Here is an 18,877-nt window from a genome sequence, read left to right on the forward strand (position 1 = left end):
AAGAGAGCTGTTCCATTCTTTAGTCTTTGTTTGAGGTCCTTTTGATTTGATTGATTTTGAATGCTAACATTCTTCTTAATTTGCCCTTCTTTTATCTTCTGGTTGTTTGGCAGGATCACGATAATTTTTCAGTTACCCTAACACTTACCTTTACTCGGCATTCCTCTCAAGTCTTTGAACAGATGACGTTAACAAAAAGTAAATTAAATACGTGATAAGAACAGTTACTTTGATCTAAAAAAAAATCACTTAGGGATCAATGATCAGCAGGTTTTTTTTTATTACACTTGAATTTCAGAAGTCATATAATATTTAATGCTTAACTGAATATGTTTCAAGTATGCAGTCTTTCCATTAAACCCTGTATCAGGATCAGTGTCTAAATCTTTACCAGTAGTGTACACATGGCATTTTTACATTGATTCAGATAACCATGCTGCTTTCTACTGAGAAGTTATTGACAAAGTGTGATGGGGATGTGAACTAAATGCACCAATATAGGAGATGGACACTATATTGAACCTTTTGAATATTATTTTCAAAACCTTTTGTAAATTATTGTTAAGTATTTGCAGAATGTTCTTATTTTCCATTTTGCACAAGTTAAAAAATAAGCCCTTAAAAATGTATAATTTGAATGGACACTTCCATAAATAGATATCTGTTCAAGACACATTATATCTGAAGAGACCTTCAGAATATGTCAGTTTTACAATTCCAGTACATTTGGTGATCAATAATCTGTTTGATTTAAAACTGGGAAGGAGAATGGTAGGAATTAAATGACAACAAACTAATTAAGAATTTCTACATCCATTACATTAAAGATCCAAGTAAAATTATGATAGCCATTTCTAGTTAATGTTGAATGGTAACTCTACACCATCTCTGCGCAAAGATCTGGGATTAATGTCCATGTATTGATCATATTGTGTAACCATACACATAGAATGCAAATCTGTTCCACATCTAAAGTTTAATCATGTTATTGAGGGCCAATTATTCCTCTTGGAATACAGCCAACATTCAGACCAAATGCGGTCCAGAATTTACACACATGCAATGTGAGTCCAGTACTTAAATTCTCTGGGGGCCAAATCTCTCACTGGACTGTACACAAAGTCAGAGGGAGAGGCTTAGCCAAGGGAATAGCCATCCTGCATTACATGTGACTAAAAGTTGGATCTGAAAGTTATTGGGGATTCTAGGCCTGGAGAACAGGTGGGAAGGGGGATTAGTTTTAAATTATTTTTCTTTACTTAGTGTTTCTAAATATTTTCATTTTTTTTGGTTTAGTAGATTTTTAAATTTTAATTTACACTTCTTAACTCAATTTAAAATGGAGATGCCTAAGAATTTCTTGCAGAGGGCGGTAACTCTCTGGAATTCAGAGAATTGAGGCAGTTGAGGAGGAAGTAGATAATTATTTTGAAAGATCAGGGAATTGAAAGCACAGGAGAGGAGATGAGGCCTGGACAGATCAGCTGTAATCATCATGAATGGCAGGGCAGGTTTGAGGGGCCAAGTGGTCCACTCTTGCTCCTATTTTCTTTATGTCTCTGATTATCAATCACATTCAAAATTTGTTAAATTCAGTGTCATTTTTGATAGAAGGCAGCGGCTAGGCTCTAACTTTACTTTCTGCCCGAGCCTGTAAGGCCATTTCAGGATGGTATATCTATACTACGCACTCCCCTTCCCCCAGTGGGGCCTAATTGTCATGCTGACACGACACTTGACCTGAGAATGTGGAGGGCCAGTGAATTAGGGCCTCCTCATTTGCTTTAGCAAGTGGGGTATGTGTGAGCAGCACAATCCTGTCCAGACTTTCTAATTTTGTGTCTGAATCCATGATTAAAATAGTAACAATTGTTGGCAATGATTTCACCTTGAAGTTTCAATGAAGGTGTTCTATCAATGGGATTCTAGGTTTTCAATATTTTGGGATTTTTATCCATTTGCATTTGACAAGTCTCATAATGTTTTCTGGGGAGTGTGAAGTTCATTGCAATTAGACAGCAGTATTCGATTGTCTTCATTGGTGTTGGTATTGGTTTATTATTGTCACTTGTACCGAGGTACAGTGAAAAGCTTGTCTTACAAACCGATCATACAGGTCAATTCATTACACAGTGCAGTTACATTGAGTTAGTACAGAGTGCATTGATGTAGTACAGGTAAAAACAATAACAGTACAGAGTGAAGTGCCACAGCTACAGAGAATGTGCAGTGCAATAAGGTGCAAGGTGACAACAAGGTAGATCGTGAGGTCAAGTCCATCTCATTATAGAAGGGAACTGTTCAATAGTCTTATCACAGTGGGGTAGAAGCTGTCCTTAAGTCTAGTGGTACGTGCCCTCAGGCTCCTGTATCTTCTACCTGATGGAAGAGGAGAGAAGAGAGAATGTCCCAGGTGGGTGGGGTCTTTGATTATGCTGGCTGCTAGACCAAGACAACGAGAAGTAAAGACAGAGTCCAAGGAGGGGAGGCTGGTGTCCATGATGCGCTGGGCTGTCCACAACTCTCTGCAGCTTCTTGCGGTCTTGGGCAGAGCAGTTGCCGTACCAAGCCGTTACACATCCAGATAGGATGCTTTCTATGGTGCATCGGTAAAAGTTGGTGAGAGTCAAAGGGGACAAACCAAATTTCTTTAGCTTCCTGAGGAAGTAGAGGTGCTGGTGAGCTTTCTTGGCTGTGGCATCTACGTGATTTGACCAGGACAGGCTGTTGGTGATGTTCGCTCCCAGGAACTTGAAGCTCTCAACCCTCTCGACCTCAGCACCATTGATGTAGACAGGTGCATGTACACCACCGCCTTTCCTGAAGTCAATGACCAGCTCTTTTGTTTTGTTGACATTGAGGGAAAGGTTGTTGTCATGACACCATTCCACTAAGCTCTCTATCTCCTTTCTGTACTCCGACTCATCACTGTTTGAGATACGGCCTACAACGGTGGTATCATCTGCAAACTTGTAGATGAGTTAGAGCAGAATCTGGTCACACAGTCATGAGTGTATAGGGAGTAGAGTAGAAGGCTGAGGACGCAGCCTTGTGGGTCACCAGTGTTGAGAATAACCGTGCCGGAGGTATTGCTGCCTATCCTCCCTGATTGCGGTCTGTTGGTTAGAAAGTCAAGGATCCAGTTACAGAGGGAGGTGTTGAGTCCTAGGTCTCGGAGTTTGGTGACAAGCTTGCTTGGAATTATTGTATTGAAGGCAAAGCTGTAGTAAATAAATAATAGTCTAACGTATGTGTCTTTACTGTCCAGATGCTCTAGAGCTGAGTGTAGGGCCAGGGAGATGGACCTGTTTCGCCGATAGGCGAATTGCAGTGGGTCCAGGTTTTCTGGTAGGCTGGGGTTGATGCATACCATGACCAACCTCTCAAAGCACTTCATGATGGTGGATGTCAGAGCCACTGGTCGGTAGTCATTGAGGCATGTTACCTTGCTTTTCTTTGGTACCGGGATGATAGTGGTCTTCTTAAAACAGGAGGGAACCTGAGATTGAAGCAGGGAGAGGTTGAATATGTCCGCAAATACTTCTGTCAGCTGATCAGCACGAGATCTGAGCACGCGGCACGGGACACCATCTGGGCCAGGCGTTTTACTCGTTTTCACTCTCTGGAAGACTGATCTTATGTCCTCCACTGTGATCACAGGTTCAGCTGCGTTGGTGGCTCAGGGTGGATGGTGACAATCCACTTCCCTTTTGTTCAAAACGCGCATAGAATGCGTTAAGTTCATCAGGAGGGGATTCGCTGTTGTTAGCTATGCAGCCCGACTTCGTCTTGTAGCCTGTTATGGCATGTAAGCCCTGCCATAACTGGCGGCTGGTCAGGGACTCTATTTTGAGTTGGTATTGTCTCTTGGCATCCCTGATAGCTTTTTGAAGGTCATACCTTGATCTCTTGTACAGATCAGGATCACCAGATTTGTGTGCAGCAGTCCTCTCCTTCAGTAGGGAGTGAATCTCCCAGTTCATCCATGGCTTCCTGTTTGGGAACACCTGTATTGTCTTCTTTGGTACACAGTCCTCCACACACTTGCTGATAAAGTCTGTGATTGTGGTAGCATACTCATCAAGGCTGGCAGCTGAGTCTTTGGACATGGACCAGTCCACTGTCTCAAAGCAGTCACGTAGGAACTCATCTGCTTCCTCAGACCAGCACTGCACGACTCTCCGTACCGGATCCTCCTGTTTCAGTTTCTGTTCGTACGTAGGGAGAAGGAGCACAGCCTGGTGGTCTGATTTCCCAAAGTGAGGACGAGGGGTGGCTCGGAAGGCATCTTTGATTGTTGTGTAGCAGTGGTCAAGGGTGATCCAGCAGCGCCCTCTTTGTTGGGGTGATAATTTTCCTGAGGGAAAGAAAGCTGAAATGCAGTATACAGTGAAAAGAAAGAAAGACTTGCATTTAAGTATCATCTATCACATCCAAAAGCGATGTGCAGTTTATGACATACTTTTGGCATAGGGTCATTGTTGTATTACAGGAAACATAGCTCACAAATTGCACCAGACAAGGTCTCAAAGACACTGAGGTTATAATTCCCAGATGATCTATGTCAGTAATTTTGAGTGAGAGAGAAATATTGGTTGGGACACAAAAGATAGTTATTCTGCTAAAAAATAGAATGGAATCTTTTCCACCCATCTGAGAGAATGAAGCACCTGGGTTTAGCATCTCATCCAAAAAACTGAGTGCTGAACTAATTTTGTCCATCTTTTTGTGCTCAAATCTATGGGCAAGACCTAAATGCATAACTTTCTGACTCAGAGTGCTACCACTGACCCACAACTGTGACACACTTTTTGAGTAAAAAAAAGTCTATTTCAACTGTTTCCTGTAGACTCTTTGCTGAGATGTGAGCATAGCCATGCTTGTTAATGGACACTGCTGCATCTGATGATCTGATGTGATGTGCTGCGTTTTTAAATTCCTAACGTCATATGGGGAGGCATGAAGTGAAGGACTGCCTTGCCTTTGAGGAAAAGGAAATCAATGGGGCAATTGTTTGGTACTTTCTTCTAATCAACTCTGAACAGTATTGTTGAAGACCAATGCACAAGTTGTCCAGCAATTCTGTTTCCCACATCCAGCTTATTTTAAAATACACTTAAACACAAGCGAAGAAGCAATTTTGTTCAGTGATTTTTAAATACCCAGTTCAATAGGAAATAATGTAATTTCATATCAGCTGGTGATATAACATGCTTGATTGTTTGGATTAAATGTTTACTTGCTTTACTGTTGTCATTGCGATTAGATATTTCAGAAAGATTTTAAATAGGCCTTTATTATAGTGTTGAAAATTTGATTTCTTTAGACACAACTGGGTTGTGCTGTCAACTAAATTACTTAACTGTCTAAAACCCTTCCTGGTTGGTTACAATTTTGCACACCAGTGATTGGCCTGGTCACATCTACCATCAAACAGGGTGGGAGGTCATGTTTTTAACAAAAATACATAGAACAGTACAGCACAGGAACAGGCCCTTCGGCCCACGATGTTGTGCCAAACTAATTAAGCTGGTAATTAAACGCCTAACTAAACTAATCCCTTCTGCCTACCTATACAATGTCCATATCCCTCCATTCTCTGCACATCCATGTGGCATTCTAAGAGCCTCTGAAATATCTCTACCGCATTTGCCTCTGCTGCCACCCATGGCAGCACATTCCAGGCACCCATCATTCCCTCTCTCTGTAAAAAAAATTACGCGACACATCCCCTTTGAACATCCTCTCTCACCTTAAATGCATGCCCTCCAGAATTAGACATTTCAATCCTGGGAAAACGATACCAGCTGTCTATTCTATCTATGCCTCTCATAATCTTATAAACTTCTATCAGGTCTCCCCTCATCCTCCACCATTCCAGAAAAACAACCCAAGTTTGTCCAACCTCTCCTTATAGCATATACCCTCCAATCCAGGCAACATCCTGGTAAAACTCTTTTGCACCCTCTCCACAGCCTACAATGGGGTGACCAGAATTGAATGCAATACTCCAGATGTGGCCTAATGAGAGCTTCGTAAAGCTGCAACGTAACTTCCTGACTTTTGAACTCAATGCCTCGACTAATAAAGACAAGCATGCCATACACCGTCTTTACCACCCTATTAACCTTTGCAGACACTTTCAGAGAGCTATGAACTTGGACTCCAAGATCCCTCTGTACATCAACACTGTTAAGGGTCCTGCTATTAACTGTATACTGTCTCTTTACATTTGATCTCCCAAAGTGCAACACCTCACACTTGTCCAAATTAAACTTAAACTTCATCTGCCATTTCTCTGCCCATATCTGCAACTGACCTATATCCCGCTGTATTCTTTGTCAATCTGCTACACTATCCACAACACCACCAATCTTTGTATCGTCTGCAAACTTACTAACCCACCCATCTACATTTTCATGCAGGCCATATATGTGTGTGTGTGTATATATATATATATATATATATATATATATATATATATATATATATATATATATATATATATATATATATAGCATCTTAATCTTCTGTGTGGGCCTACTGTGAGGTACTTTGTCAGATGCCTTCCTAAAATCCATGTGGACAACATCCACAGCTCTACCTTCATCAATCACCTTCGTCCCCTCTTCAAAAAACTTAATCAAGTTGGTGAGACGTGACTTGCCACACTCAAAGCCATGTTGACTGTCCCTAATTAGGTAATGGTGTTCCAAATGCTCATAGATCTTATCCCTAAGAATCCTCTCCAATAGCTTCCCTACCACTGACATGAGATTCGCTGGATAATTTCCAGGAATTTCCCATTTCCCTTCTTGAACAATGGAACAACATTAGCTACTTGCCAATCCTCTGGGACCTCGCCTGCGGCTAGAGAGGACCCCAAGGTCTTGGTTAAGTCCCCGGCAATCTCATCTTTTGCTTCTCTCAATAACCTGGGGTATATCCCATCAGGCCCTGCGGACATCCACCTTAATGTTCTTAAGAGACCCAACACCTCTTTATTTATCTCTTGCCCCAGCATATTGGTATGCTCCACAGTAATCTCAGACTGAACTTGATTGGTTTCCTTGAGGAAGTGATTAAAATGATTGACAGGGGTAGGGCAATGTGTGTTGACTGCATGGACTTAGGTGAAGCATTCAACAAGATCCCTCATGGAAGACTGATCCAGAAGATTAAGGCATGTGGGATCCACGGTAACTTGGTAGATTGGATTCAAAATTGGCTAGATAATAGAAGACAAGACAGTAGTGGTGCAGGGATGTTATTCTGACTTGAGGTCTGTGTCGACTGGTGTTCTTCAGGGATCAGTGCTGGGTCCTCTGTTGTTTGTGATGTATATAAATGATTTGGATGAAAAGGTAGGTGGGCTGATTAGCAAGATTGCAGAACATGGAAAAATTGGCAGAGTCATGGCTATTGAGGGAGGTTGTCAAAGGATGCACTGGGATCCTTGTAAAGGATGCAGACCAGTTGGAAATATGGGCAAAGAAATGGCAGAAGGAGTTTAATCTGGACAAGTATGAGGTATTGCATTTTGAGAGGTGAAATGTAAGATGGAAGTATACAGTGATTGGCAGGAGATTGATGTACAGAGGGATGTTGGGGTGTTATTCCATAATTCCCTGAAAGTGGCAACACAAGTTGATAGGGTGGTAAAGAAGGCGTATGGCATACTTGCTTCATCAGTCAGGGTATTGAGTATAAAAGTAGGGAAGTCATTTTGCAGCTCTATAAAACTTCGGTTTGGCCACATTTGGAGTATTGTTTGCAGTTCTGGTCACCATTTTATTGGTATTGGTTTATTATTGTCACTTGTACTGAGGTACAGTGAAAAAATTGTCTTGTATAGCGCTCGTACAGATCAATTCATTACACAGTGCGTTGAGGTAGTACAGAGTAAAGTGTCACAGCTACAAGGAAGTGCATTGCAGGTAGACAATAAGGTGCAAGGTCATCCCTGTAAGAAGATTTAAAAGAACATTATTAGTGGTAGTTAGTGACATAGAACTTAAATTTAAAAGTGTAGAACGATTATAATAGAAGTAATGAGTAGATCCGCAGAGAGCAGCTAGCAACAAGTTGCCAAGCTCCGGCACCATCTTGCTCCTAGGATGTGGAGGCTTTGGAGAGGGTGCAGAAGAGATTCACCAGGATGTGACCTGGATTAGAGAGTATTCACTACAAAGAGAATTTGGACAAACTTGGATTGTTTTCTCTGAAGTGTTAAAGGCTGAGGGGTGACCTGATAGAAGTACATGAAATTATGAGAGGGTAGATAGTCAGACTTCTTTTTCCCCAGGGTAGAAATATCAAATACTATGGGGCATAGGTTTAAGGTGAGAGGGGGAAAACTTAAAGGAGATTTACATAGCAACTTTTTTTTTTACACAGAGCATGGTAGGTGCCTGGAACATACTGCCAGGGGAGGTAGTGGAAGCAAATCTGATAGCAACGTTTAACAGACATTTAGACAGGTGTATGCACAGGTGAAGGATGGAGGGATATAGACCACGTGCAGGCTGAAGTACAGTTTAAATTGGCATCATGGTCGGCACAGACATCGTGAGCCAAAGGGCCTATTCCTGCATTGTAGTGTTCTGTGTTTTATGTTAAGGTAATGATCAGTCTTTGGAGTGAAAATCTGGCCTTCAAAGTCTGTTTTCATGAAGGAAAGGCATTTTTTTTAAACTGTTCCTGATCTTAAATGTAGTGGAAGGAAACAGAGAAAAGTTTTTCTTAAAAGGGAGGTAGGTGCAGAGTGGCTGGAAATTAAATAAGTAGACTTGACTGGTTTGGAGACAGAAATTAAAAAGAGACAGATAATGATGAATCATTTCTAACATTGCAACAGTTGCCACACTTCAAAAGTGTTTTATTAACTGTAAAGCAGTTGAGACATCCTGAGGGTGTTAGAGCGTTTTTTCCTTAATAGAAAGGAAAAAGTTGACAGAAATGAAGTGTTTTATGTTTAAATAATTTTGTAAAATGAAAAATTTCAATTAACCCAACAGATAATCAGTGTTGTCAGACTCTAGGAATTGCACAATTCTTCAGAAGTAAGAATTGTGCCACAGGACTGGAGGATGAAATAATGTTAGGTTAGTTGAAGAAGAAGAGGAATATGCCTGTAATTATCAGCTAATTAGTCTTGGTGACTTTTCTATTTGTGGACCCATTAACTTTACTTGTGCAGTGTCCTTGTAGCATGTTGGGATTTTTGTTCCCTGGATGGAAAAAGTTAGGAGAAAAGAGCAGAGGCCCGAATTGCAGTATTCATCAAAGTAAGCTCTGTCTATTAATGTATTGACATTTTCAACTAAACTATTTCAACTTTTTAAAAACAACTTCTTGCTAAATTTCTGAGAAAAGCATTTACCCAGTTACTGCAGATAATATTTGTGAAGGATGATGACTTCAATTTTGCACCTTGCTATTTAAAAACTAGAATGAACCAAAATTAAAATATGCCTGTTATTGCAGGGTTCCTTGATTTGTATTAGTTGGCTCTTTCATAACCTTCTGCATCTATCTTCGCCATAAACTCTTTTTGAGACTACAGCATTCCCTGTACCTCCCTCATTGCTTAATCAATAGTGAATGGTTTGCGTAATATGTCTGCTTCTGTTCAGAAACTGTATGCGTTTTATAAAGAGGATTGCTAAGATGGTGAGTGAGTAAATATTCTTATCCTACTGAATATCGAATCCTCATTACACACCCTAACCTGCAGTATTTTAAAGGACATATTTGTGGAATGTACAGCACAAGTTCTAAAATGCATTTAATATGGTACATAGACCAATAGTTATACCCTATCTCACTGGGCACGTTGGACAAACACATCTAATATCTCAGATTTGTTGCTATCCTATTGCAGGCTAGTTTTGCCTTTAAATTCAAGAGGACTGGAAAGTAATTTAATGCCACTGAAATTCTCTTTGACATCATTGCATAATCTTTCACTTCTAATATCTCACAAGCTACATGTTTTTTGCATCAAAAAAAGACTTAAGTACACATTTATTTTTCAAGTGCAAATATCCATCAGCTGCTTAAATTCCTGGGCTGTTAATCTGTAATAACTTTCAGGCATTGCAATGATATTCTTAAATCCCTCACTTCGCTTGGGACCATTTAGTATTGGAGATATTTTATTTGGTCTTTTTGCCTCTCTATACAATCAAATTGTGATACTCAGTGACCCACTGATTATATAATTGCTTTGTAATATCTGCTTGAACTTGGATCAGTGTGTCTTAAAATGTACTTTTCTTCATGGGCATTCAGCCATTTCCTTCTTGATTTCTGTACTTCATTGTCGAATTAGTAAAATTTGGAAGATGTAAGTTGACAAAATAGCTTTTCACCCACTGAGAAATATTGAAGAGTTATTATTAGAAAAGACTTCATAATTGGCTCATATCTTAATCATTAGGATAAATGTATCTATTTCTGCTTACGTTTATACTTTGATATATATGAAAACTAACAGACACATGCAAAGGCTATCCAATTAAAATGATTGTTAAATATGAAAAACAGCAAACGTTTGCATTTGTATAGTGCTTTCAATTTAGCATAATGTCGTAAGGCACTTGGGAAGAGAGTTATCAAACAAAAGTGGCCAATGAGCTAAATAAGGTCTCATATTAAGACTGATGGCCAAAAGCATGGTCAATGGGATAGATTTCTCATATCTATTTCACATATTTTTGTTGCAACATTTTCAGCCCATTTAATCTGTGCTGGCTTTCAGAGCATTCATATTGGTCCCACTCCCCCAGTTATTTCTCATAATCTCTTTCTCACATGCCAATCAACTCCTTCTGTCACCCAACCACTTTCTGGGCAATTTATGGCCACTAATTAACCTACCAGCATGTATTTGGGATGTGGAGGGCAATTGTACATCCCGCACAGATGTAGGGAGAACATTTTGGCAGCTGAACTAGCAGTACTGTGATCAACTTCATGGCTGAGCAAGAGGCTAGGATTAGGTCATGATTTTAGAGCTGAATGAAACAACAGAGATAATTATCGCTGAGCACATGTATGGAATTGTAAATAAGGACAAGGATTTTAAAATCAAGGCCTTGCTTAATGGGAACTAAATAATTGTCCAGTCAGCAGAGGAGTTTTGGATGACTTCGAAGCTTACGGAAAGTAGAATGCAGTAAGCTTGTTAAGATTGAGGACCTGGGGAAACATGAATGAAGAATAAGAAACATTCAAGGAAAGATCCTTGAGGTGTCCCCTATTCAAGGGGTCTGGGCTTCGCAAACTGAACCAGCACTTAATTGCCCATCCCTAGTTGCCCTTGAGAAGGTGCTGATGGGCCACCTTCTTGAACTACTGCAATCCTTGAGGTGTGGGAATACCCATAATGCTGCTAGAGAGGGAGTTCCAGGATTTTTACCCAGTGACAGTGAAGGAACAGCGATATATTTCCAAGTCAGGATGGTGTGTGGCTTGGAGGGAAATTTCCAGGTGGTGGTTATTCCCATACTTTTACTAGCTTTGTCCTTCTAGCTAGTAGAGGTTGTGGGTTTGGAAGGTGCTGTCTGAGGAGTGTTGGTGAGTTGCAGGAGTGCATCCTGTAGATGGTACAAACTGCTGCGACTGTGAATTGGTGGTGGAGCGAGTGAATAGTTGTGGATGTGGTGCCGATCAAGCGGGCTGCTATGTCCTGTACAGTGTCCAACTTCTTGAGTGCTATCGAAGCTGCACTCATCCAGGCTCCTAACTTGAGCCTTGTATATGGTGGAAAGGCTTTGGGGAGTTAGGAGGTGAGTTACTCGCTGCAGGGCTCCTGGCCTCTGACCTGCTCTTATAGCCACATTGTCTATATTGTCCAGTTCAGTTTCTGGTCAATGGTAACCCCAGGATATTGATAGTCGGGGATTCAGTAATGGTAATGCCATTGAATATCAGAGAGTGATAGCTGGATTTTCTCTTGTTGGATATCATCATAGCCCAGAACTTGTGTGGTGTGAATGTTACTTGCCACCCATCAGCCCATGTCTGGACATTGCCCAGGTCTGCTGCATATTTGTTGTGGATTGCTTCATTATCTGAGGAGTCATGAGTGGTGCTGAGTGGTAATAGTGTGAGCAATGGAAGAGGAGACATTGCAAGTGACTATCTGACAACAACTGGATGGATTAGAATGGAACAAATAAGTGCAGTCCCGTGCAGCTGTATGATTGCAAATTAAAACAAACATTCTTTTTAAGCAAAAACAAATACAAATTAACAAATAAAATATCAATTTCCTAATATTTACCCAGCTGCCCCTGCTCTCCATTCAAAAAAAATGTGCTTGGTTTTCCAAAGGTTCCAAAAATGACTGGCCTCCGTGGATACTGCAAACTTGCTTGATTTTTGCAGTTTTCAGTAATTAGTTGGTTAATGAAAATGCTCATTAAGTAAGAAAGTGCAGAGTATTCAACAAAATACAGCAGGTCTGCTGCTCCTTTCAAACATAATATAGCAGTTGTATATACAGGCTAGAAGAGTGGGCAAATGGGACTTTGATTTGTTGATTCCCTTATGTTCGGATCTATTGTATGTTTCACACTGAAAGTTGGCTTGCTGGGTCCACTTACAAAATGATAATCCCATCAAAAGGGACGCTATCAATTTGTCAAAATGAAGTTTGAGTCTATTCAGACAGGCTACATAATTTGATTAAAATTATGTAAAACATTTATCCTTGTTTCCAAACCTTTCTGTGGTCTTACTCCTTCTCAGTTTTCTCTGCCCCCAGTTATCCTCCAAAGGTCTGAACCTCTCCACCTTTAGCCTCTTAACCATTCTCAAATTTGGTCACTTCACCATTGGCACCTGTGTGTTCAACTGCAGAGGTTCATGGTTCTGGAATTCCCAACCAAAATCTATCCCTCTCTCAGTCACTCCCCTCTCTCCATGCTGTAATGCTTCTTGAAGTATACTACTCTGGCCAAATCTGTAGTCATTTGCCTTTATGTCTACTTTCATGACTCATCCTCAAGTTTTTATTTGCACAGCTGTGGAATGCTCTGGGGCAATATTGCAATATCATTGGATGTTGTTGTTGACTGAAGCCCTCAAATTACTTTCTTATATTGTAAGGCTATAAACTTGTTATTTGCTAACTACAAGTATGATAACAGACACAAGTAGCCTGGTGATGCCAATGTATAAATGCATTTATTTTTAAAGTTTGATGAGCACATTCTACCTGACATTTTTGAAACTTTGTGACAAATTGATCATATTTAGAATATATAAATTATTCATTTAGAAGGATAAAAAGCTGAGAATCTCAGTATCTCCAAGAACATTTCATATAAGGTTGTTATATTTTCAAAATTCTTCAGAGAGATGTTATCATAATTTCAGTGATTTTCATTTCTCAGCTCTTGTACTTATTCTCTTTCTCTTTGACATTTCTTTCTATCCTTTCACTTGGATCTAGTTCTATCACTATGATAAAATACGCTAGGCACTTATTTACAGGTATTGTGTCACTCAAGGACACTTCCTTATTGGAAGCAAGGAACTAAAGATTTGTCTTTTCCCATCCCTCAGTCCATGGCCTTTACTAATCATAAACATGATTTCCAAGCGGTTACTATTTAATCTTGTCTAGACATCATTATTTACCATTTGCAACCTCAGTTCTCTTCAACCCCACAGTTCTGTTTTTTATTTCTTTCTCGAGATGTGCGGCATCCTTGCTTAACTCATCGGCCATAGATTTGAATTCCACACCTACCAGTCATATTATGGGGACATTAAAATATTATTATTATGTTGTGCTATGAACAAATTAAATTGACCTAACAAAGGCTGAGAGGAGCTTAGCTTTAAAATGTAGTGATCCACCAGTATCATTGACTTAGCAGCTTAAGTGTAGGCTGGCATCATCGGCTGTGTGGCTGCAATTCCAAACTGGGACTGGGGAGCAGTGTGAGTAGATTGGATGCCTGGTGTAATTACCAATGATCAATTTCTTCCAGTATTCCCTAGGATCTCATGAGAGATGTTCCAATCTCCCCCCAGTACTAATTGCAGACCTACTCTTTCGACTTGCCCTTTCCCCAATATTGATCGAAGTACCAATCTTTTGACTGACATCTCCCACCCCACATTTTTCACTCCTCTACCCCACACCCTCAACCACCACTGCTTACTCCTGAGGGCCACCACCATGTTACTGCCTCCCGTTGTGTGTTTCTGCTCCCATCTACTTATGGGGCAATCCAGTCTGGTTTTCTGTCAGATCCCATGGTGACTTGTATGATGCCGGCTTTTATCAGCAGCCCCTCATGAAACTGCTGGTGCTTGTCAATGGGAGCACCATCACTTTAAGGAGCTCCTGGGCAAATTTGGACGTACAAACTTACTGGCTGAATTCCACTGAAGGAGCAGGAACCTTTTGAGATTCCCCAGTCTTCGGCAAGGGAAATCAGCCCTTACAATTTGCACCAGGCTAGACCTTGGCATAGCACCCACAGTCCCATTCATTTAAATGTGGATTATAAAGCTAGGTCACACTTTTCAAATTGTGTCTTGTCTAATATGTGTAATTATTTAAGTGTTTTGAGTCCTTTTGATTGACTTTGCTTTTTATCAAGTCCTTAATTAAAAGAAATATTTCATTTTGATCAGTCTTCATATATTTTTATAAATAGTGAATACATTTGTCAGCTTTGATAGGCAACAAACTTGGGAGTGGTATTTTGCTGATAATCAAACACTGCCAACAGGGTTACATGGGCAGGGATTGACCTAGCCCGTTGCTGTCACTCAGTTGAATGACTAATTTCCTTGCTGCCACCAGACCGCACTCCTGGACTCCATTCACCTGGATTCAGAGCTAGGAGTTTCTGTGCAATGAAGGACCTCAGAAGTAGGCCTGTCTTACAAAGATTCGAGCCAATGACTTGTCTCTTCTCAGTTCATGTGTTGATAGGTTTGACATGTATTTGCCCGTATTCGATGCTCAAACTTGAATTCAATTTCAATATTATGGCAACTTGAAACTGTACTGAATGAAAGGTCTGTTTTAGTGGAGTAGTATTTAACTGCTCTGAAGCTGTAGGAATAATTCACAAACCATGCCAATTTTTTTTTCCAGTGCAAGATTATTCAGTCACATAATAAACAGTATGGTTTTATCAGAACTTGTCACACTTCAAAATATTTCACTCTGTAAGAAAGATCTTTTATTACTTTTGATGAAGTCTTCATTAAAACATACAATACTCTGTGTCCAATTTCCTTTAAAGATAAAAATAGCAAAGTAAAAATGTCCATCATGTAGAGTAGCCTTCATTCTTTCCATCAATTTACAATAATCTCTGTGAAACTGTTAAAGAAACCAAAACTGCACAATATTAACAGTTAATGTTCTTCCTGATGAGGCTAAATGGCCTCCTGTTTCTTCAAATTCAGATTATGCAAGGTTAGAGTGTTCAAAGATCAATGCATCCAGTAAATTACAAATTAACCACCCATTCTCAGATCAGAAACCATGCATTTGTTGGGAATTTGTTGAGTTAAAAAAGCTATTGAACTAAATGCGTTATCTCAGCTACTCAACATTGCTTCCCAGTTGTTATAACGGAGTGTAAAATAAAATGTGCAAAACAACCTGGTGTCTCTGAAACTTAGGGCTGTAAGATTTGTAATAATTGTGATTATAGGCTTATGTGAGCTTCATGTGTCCATTACATTTTACCTGGATTAAATAATTCTGTGTTTATTTAAGAGAGAATCTAGGCTGACTGTTGCATTAGCGATGGGGGATTGAAACAATGTTCCCATCCACCCCATCTTCCCAAGTGGATGTAATGAAAATTGTCTTCATTTTAGGCAATCCCTCATGATTGAGTATGACCTACTTACACTCCAATTTTGTGAGTTCTGAGGTAGATGGTGAGGCCAAAGAGGGGACCTGCGGACTCCCCACAGATAGGGCAGGTAGTGACTGATGGAACAGGCAGGTAGATGGTTTGTCAGATGGTCTGCTCCTTGCACCACTTGTGCATGGCTTGTGTGCTCCCGATCCATGACCACGAGGTTCTCAGTGCATCCTGAATGCTCCTCCTCCACTTTGAGCAGTCATGGACTGAGATTCCCAGAAGTTAGAGGGGATGTTGTATTTCTTCAGGGAAGCTTTGAGCACTCCTTTGATTTTTTTCCTCTGTCTGCCTGGTGATCTCTTCCCATGATAGAGTGTCTGGTTCGAAAGTCTGGTGTCAATTGTATGGTAATGATAATGTTGTCCCTCATCCAAAATCATTAGTGACATACAGTCATTGGCCAAAGCACCTCATTTAATGTTTGATGTATTTAACTTTGCTAATAAATGGCAGTGACATCACTTGTGTATACACTGGCAATACTTCAGTGAAAATTGTAGGTGGAAATAATTGTCATTGTGCTGTCTCTCTGGAAATTTTCATTGTGACTGTAAAAGCTCACTTCGACCCTGTTTATAGCCATCTATGTGATAACGCATGTTGCTGATGATAAAGAGTTGCCACACTGGACAATGGAGTTGTGAGGCCCATGAAGCTGGCAACAGGTGGAATGGCCAATGTCAGCAACTCTGTGGCATTCATAGATGAAATGGGTGGGTGACCTAACTTAGGCACCACAGATGTGGTTAGCATCAATAGAGATGTCCAAGAGTACCAGCTCACCCTAGTGAGGAACTGAACTTCAAGTACCACAAGTTATGCAATTGCATGTCTTTCAGTGTTAAGTCCGATGGTCTGGACTATTAGAGCATTATCAAAGGTGGAAGGCAGGGTTTCTCTAACAACTAACTCCAGATTTCCGCATCAGACAGCGCATATGCAGTTGACAAAATTGCTGTCTGTATTACTCCATAATAATGATGAGTACTGTCAGCTTCACTAATATTATTTGCACAAAATCTCTTAAGTTCAAGAGCAATTTAAAAAGCACCTGGAAATAACTTCACATTTTCAGATCTCACCTTGAATTTCTTTAAAAAAAAAATATTTGTCTTGGCAATGTAATGTACTTGTCATAATAGTTTTCTCATTTGTTGTTTCTAAGTATGTCTCAGGTCATTGATTTTCTGATAAATTTATTCTTCTCAGAGCTTGCTAACTATTGAAGAGATAATTGCAGCTTATGTCTAAGAAATGGAATATGCTTGGTTATAAGAGGAATATTCTGTCCAAATTGAAATTGGATAACTGATTTCACTTTATCTTTAAGAAAATTCTTATACTTTGATGTGTTCCACTATGTGATAAGATTATTTATTTATTTTTTTGACAGGGCCAAGTTGTGTTTAGAAATGGAGAGCGAATGGGAACCATCAAATTCTCGCAGTTTCAAGGTAACCCAATAATTATAAATGGTTTATGAGTGTCACTTAAAACTCATTATTTCGGGGCCCTGTCATCTGAATATTTGCTATCATTGCCGAGACTAGCACTTGCTGTGGCTCCATCCTAGCCATGCCCAAGGCTCCCAGGTTTGCTGCAGAGGCTTCCATGGCTCCTCATTGCCTGGAGTTCAGAAACATATTGAGCTTTAATTATATCATCACACATACAAAAATTACCATCCATCTGTATTGTCTTTTCCCTAAGTGAGCTTAATACCTATCAGAATCCATTATGTTCTATTATGTCATTGTTCTGTTATATTTATACAGAAGGATGAATGAAGGCTAGGTCTGACTGATATCCTGATTGTTCTGAAAACCATTTTGCTGACTGAAGGCAGGTGATAGAGTGAATCAAAATCAAGAAAATCGGCAACAGAGACCAAACCAACATACCCACCACAGGATTTCCTCCCTGCCCGATCAAATGTAAATGGCAGTAGGGGTGGGGGAGAAGAGTGTGCTTTAGCAATCTGGCTGATGTCCCCACTTTCTGCCACTACCATTGCTGGTCGCAGGGTCTGGCCATTAAGTACACAGGTACCATTGTGGTCTGCTCAGGACTCAAATCTAGACCATTGGGAACAGATTTTAAAATTTTGCACCATGGCGTCCCTGGTTAGTCTTAAATACATTGTTTTAAAAAAAGTTAAAACCACTGATGTTTCAGTCATTCTGCTGTCTTCCTTGTTTGAAAGTTATATTCTGCCACAAGATGGGAGCATGGAACTCAGAAAAATGGCCATCACCAGGGAAGTAGTACTGAAATTAGTTGTTTGAGTTACGGACTGATATGTCTCTGGGTCCTGATAGAATTCATCTTGAACGTTAGACAAATTGGTTAATGAGGTAGTTGATTATACTTTTCCAATGGATTTGGCAAAGAATCAGTAAATTGAAAATATCGAGTGTGGATTCTTTATTCACAAAGAGAGGGGGACAGAAAACAAGAGGTGACAAGCCACTTAGTCATAGTGAAACCATTAAAAGCTGCTATTAAAGATTTATAACAAAGCACCTAAACATTTCAAGACACAGTAGACGTGGTTTTGTGAAAGGGACACCACATTTGACCAATTTATTCGTGTTCTTTGAAGAAATTCCGTATGTTGATAAAGGAGAACAAGTGATTGTACTATACTTAGATCTTGAAAAGGCATCAAAGTTTATGGTAGAGAATAAAATTTCATGGCAGGGATAGAATATTGGCTGGCTAACAAGAAACAGGGTAGGCATAAATGTTTTTATTTCCAATTGTTAAGATGTGACGAGTGGTGTGCCACAAGGCTAAGTTCTGGGGATTCATCTTTATATAATTTATAAAAATGTGTTGATGAAGGCACCAATGCTATGCTTGCCAAATCTGTTGATGACACAAAGATGGGTAAGAAGTTGTGAAGAGGAATAAGGGGGTCACAAAGGGATGTGGATTGGTTAAGTGAGTGGGCAAAAATCTAG

At 40.0% G+C, this 18,877-nt stretch overlaps 1 protein-coding gene across 2 annotated transcripts in view; it reads left to right on the forward strand.

Moving 5' to 3' along the window:
• gabbr2 (gamma-aminobutyric acid (GABA) B receptor, 2) overlaps window positions 1-18,877 on the forward strand; it is a 692,216-nt gene that overhangs the window by 520,303 nt on the left and 153,036 nt on the right. For both annotated transcript variants that reach the window (XM_052016888.1, XM_052016889.1), the window contains one exon: window positions 17,308-17,368. In XM_052016888.1, the coding sequence (XP_051872848.1) occupies window positions 17,308-17,368 (61 nt within the window). The remainder of the gene's footprint in view (window positions 1-17,307; window positions 17,369-18,877) is intronic.

Source organism: Pristis pectinata, chromosome 5 (assembly GCF_009764475.1).
Source record: "Pristis pectinata isolate sPriPec2 chromosome 5, sPriPec2.1.pri, whole genome shotgun sequence".
Classification (NCBI taxonomy): domain Eukaryota; kingdom Metazoa; phylum Chordata; class Chondrichthyes; order Rhinopristiformes; family Pristidae; genus Pristis; species Pristis pectinata.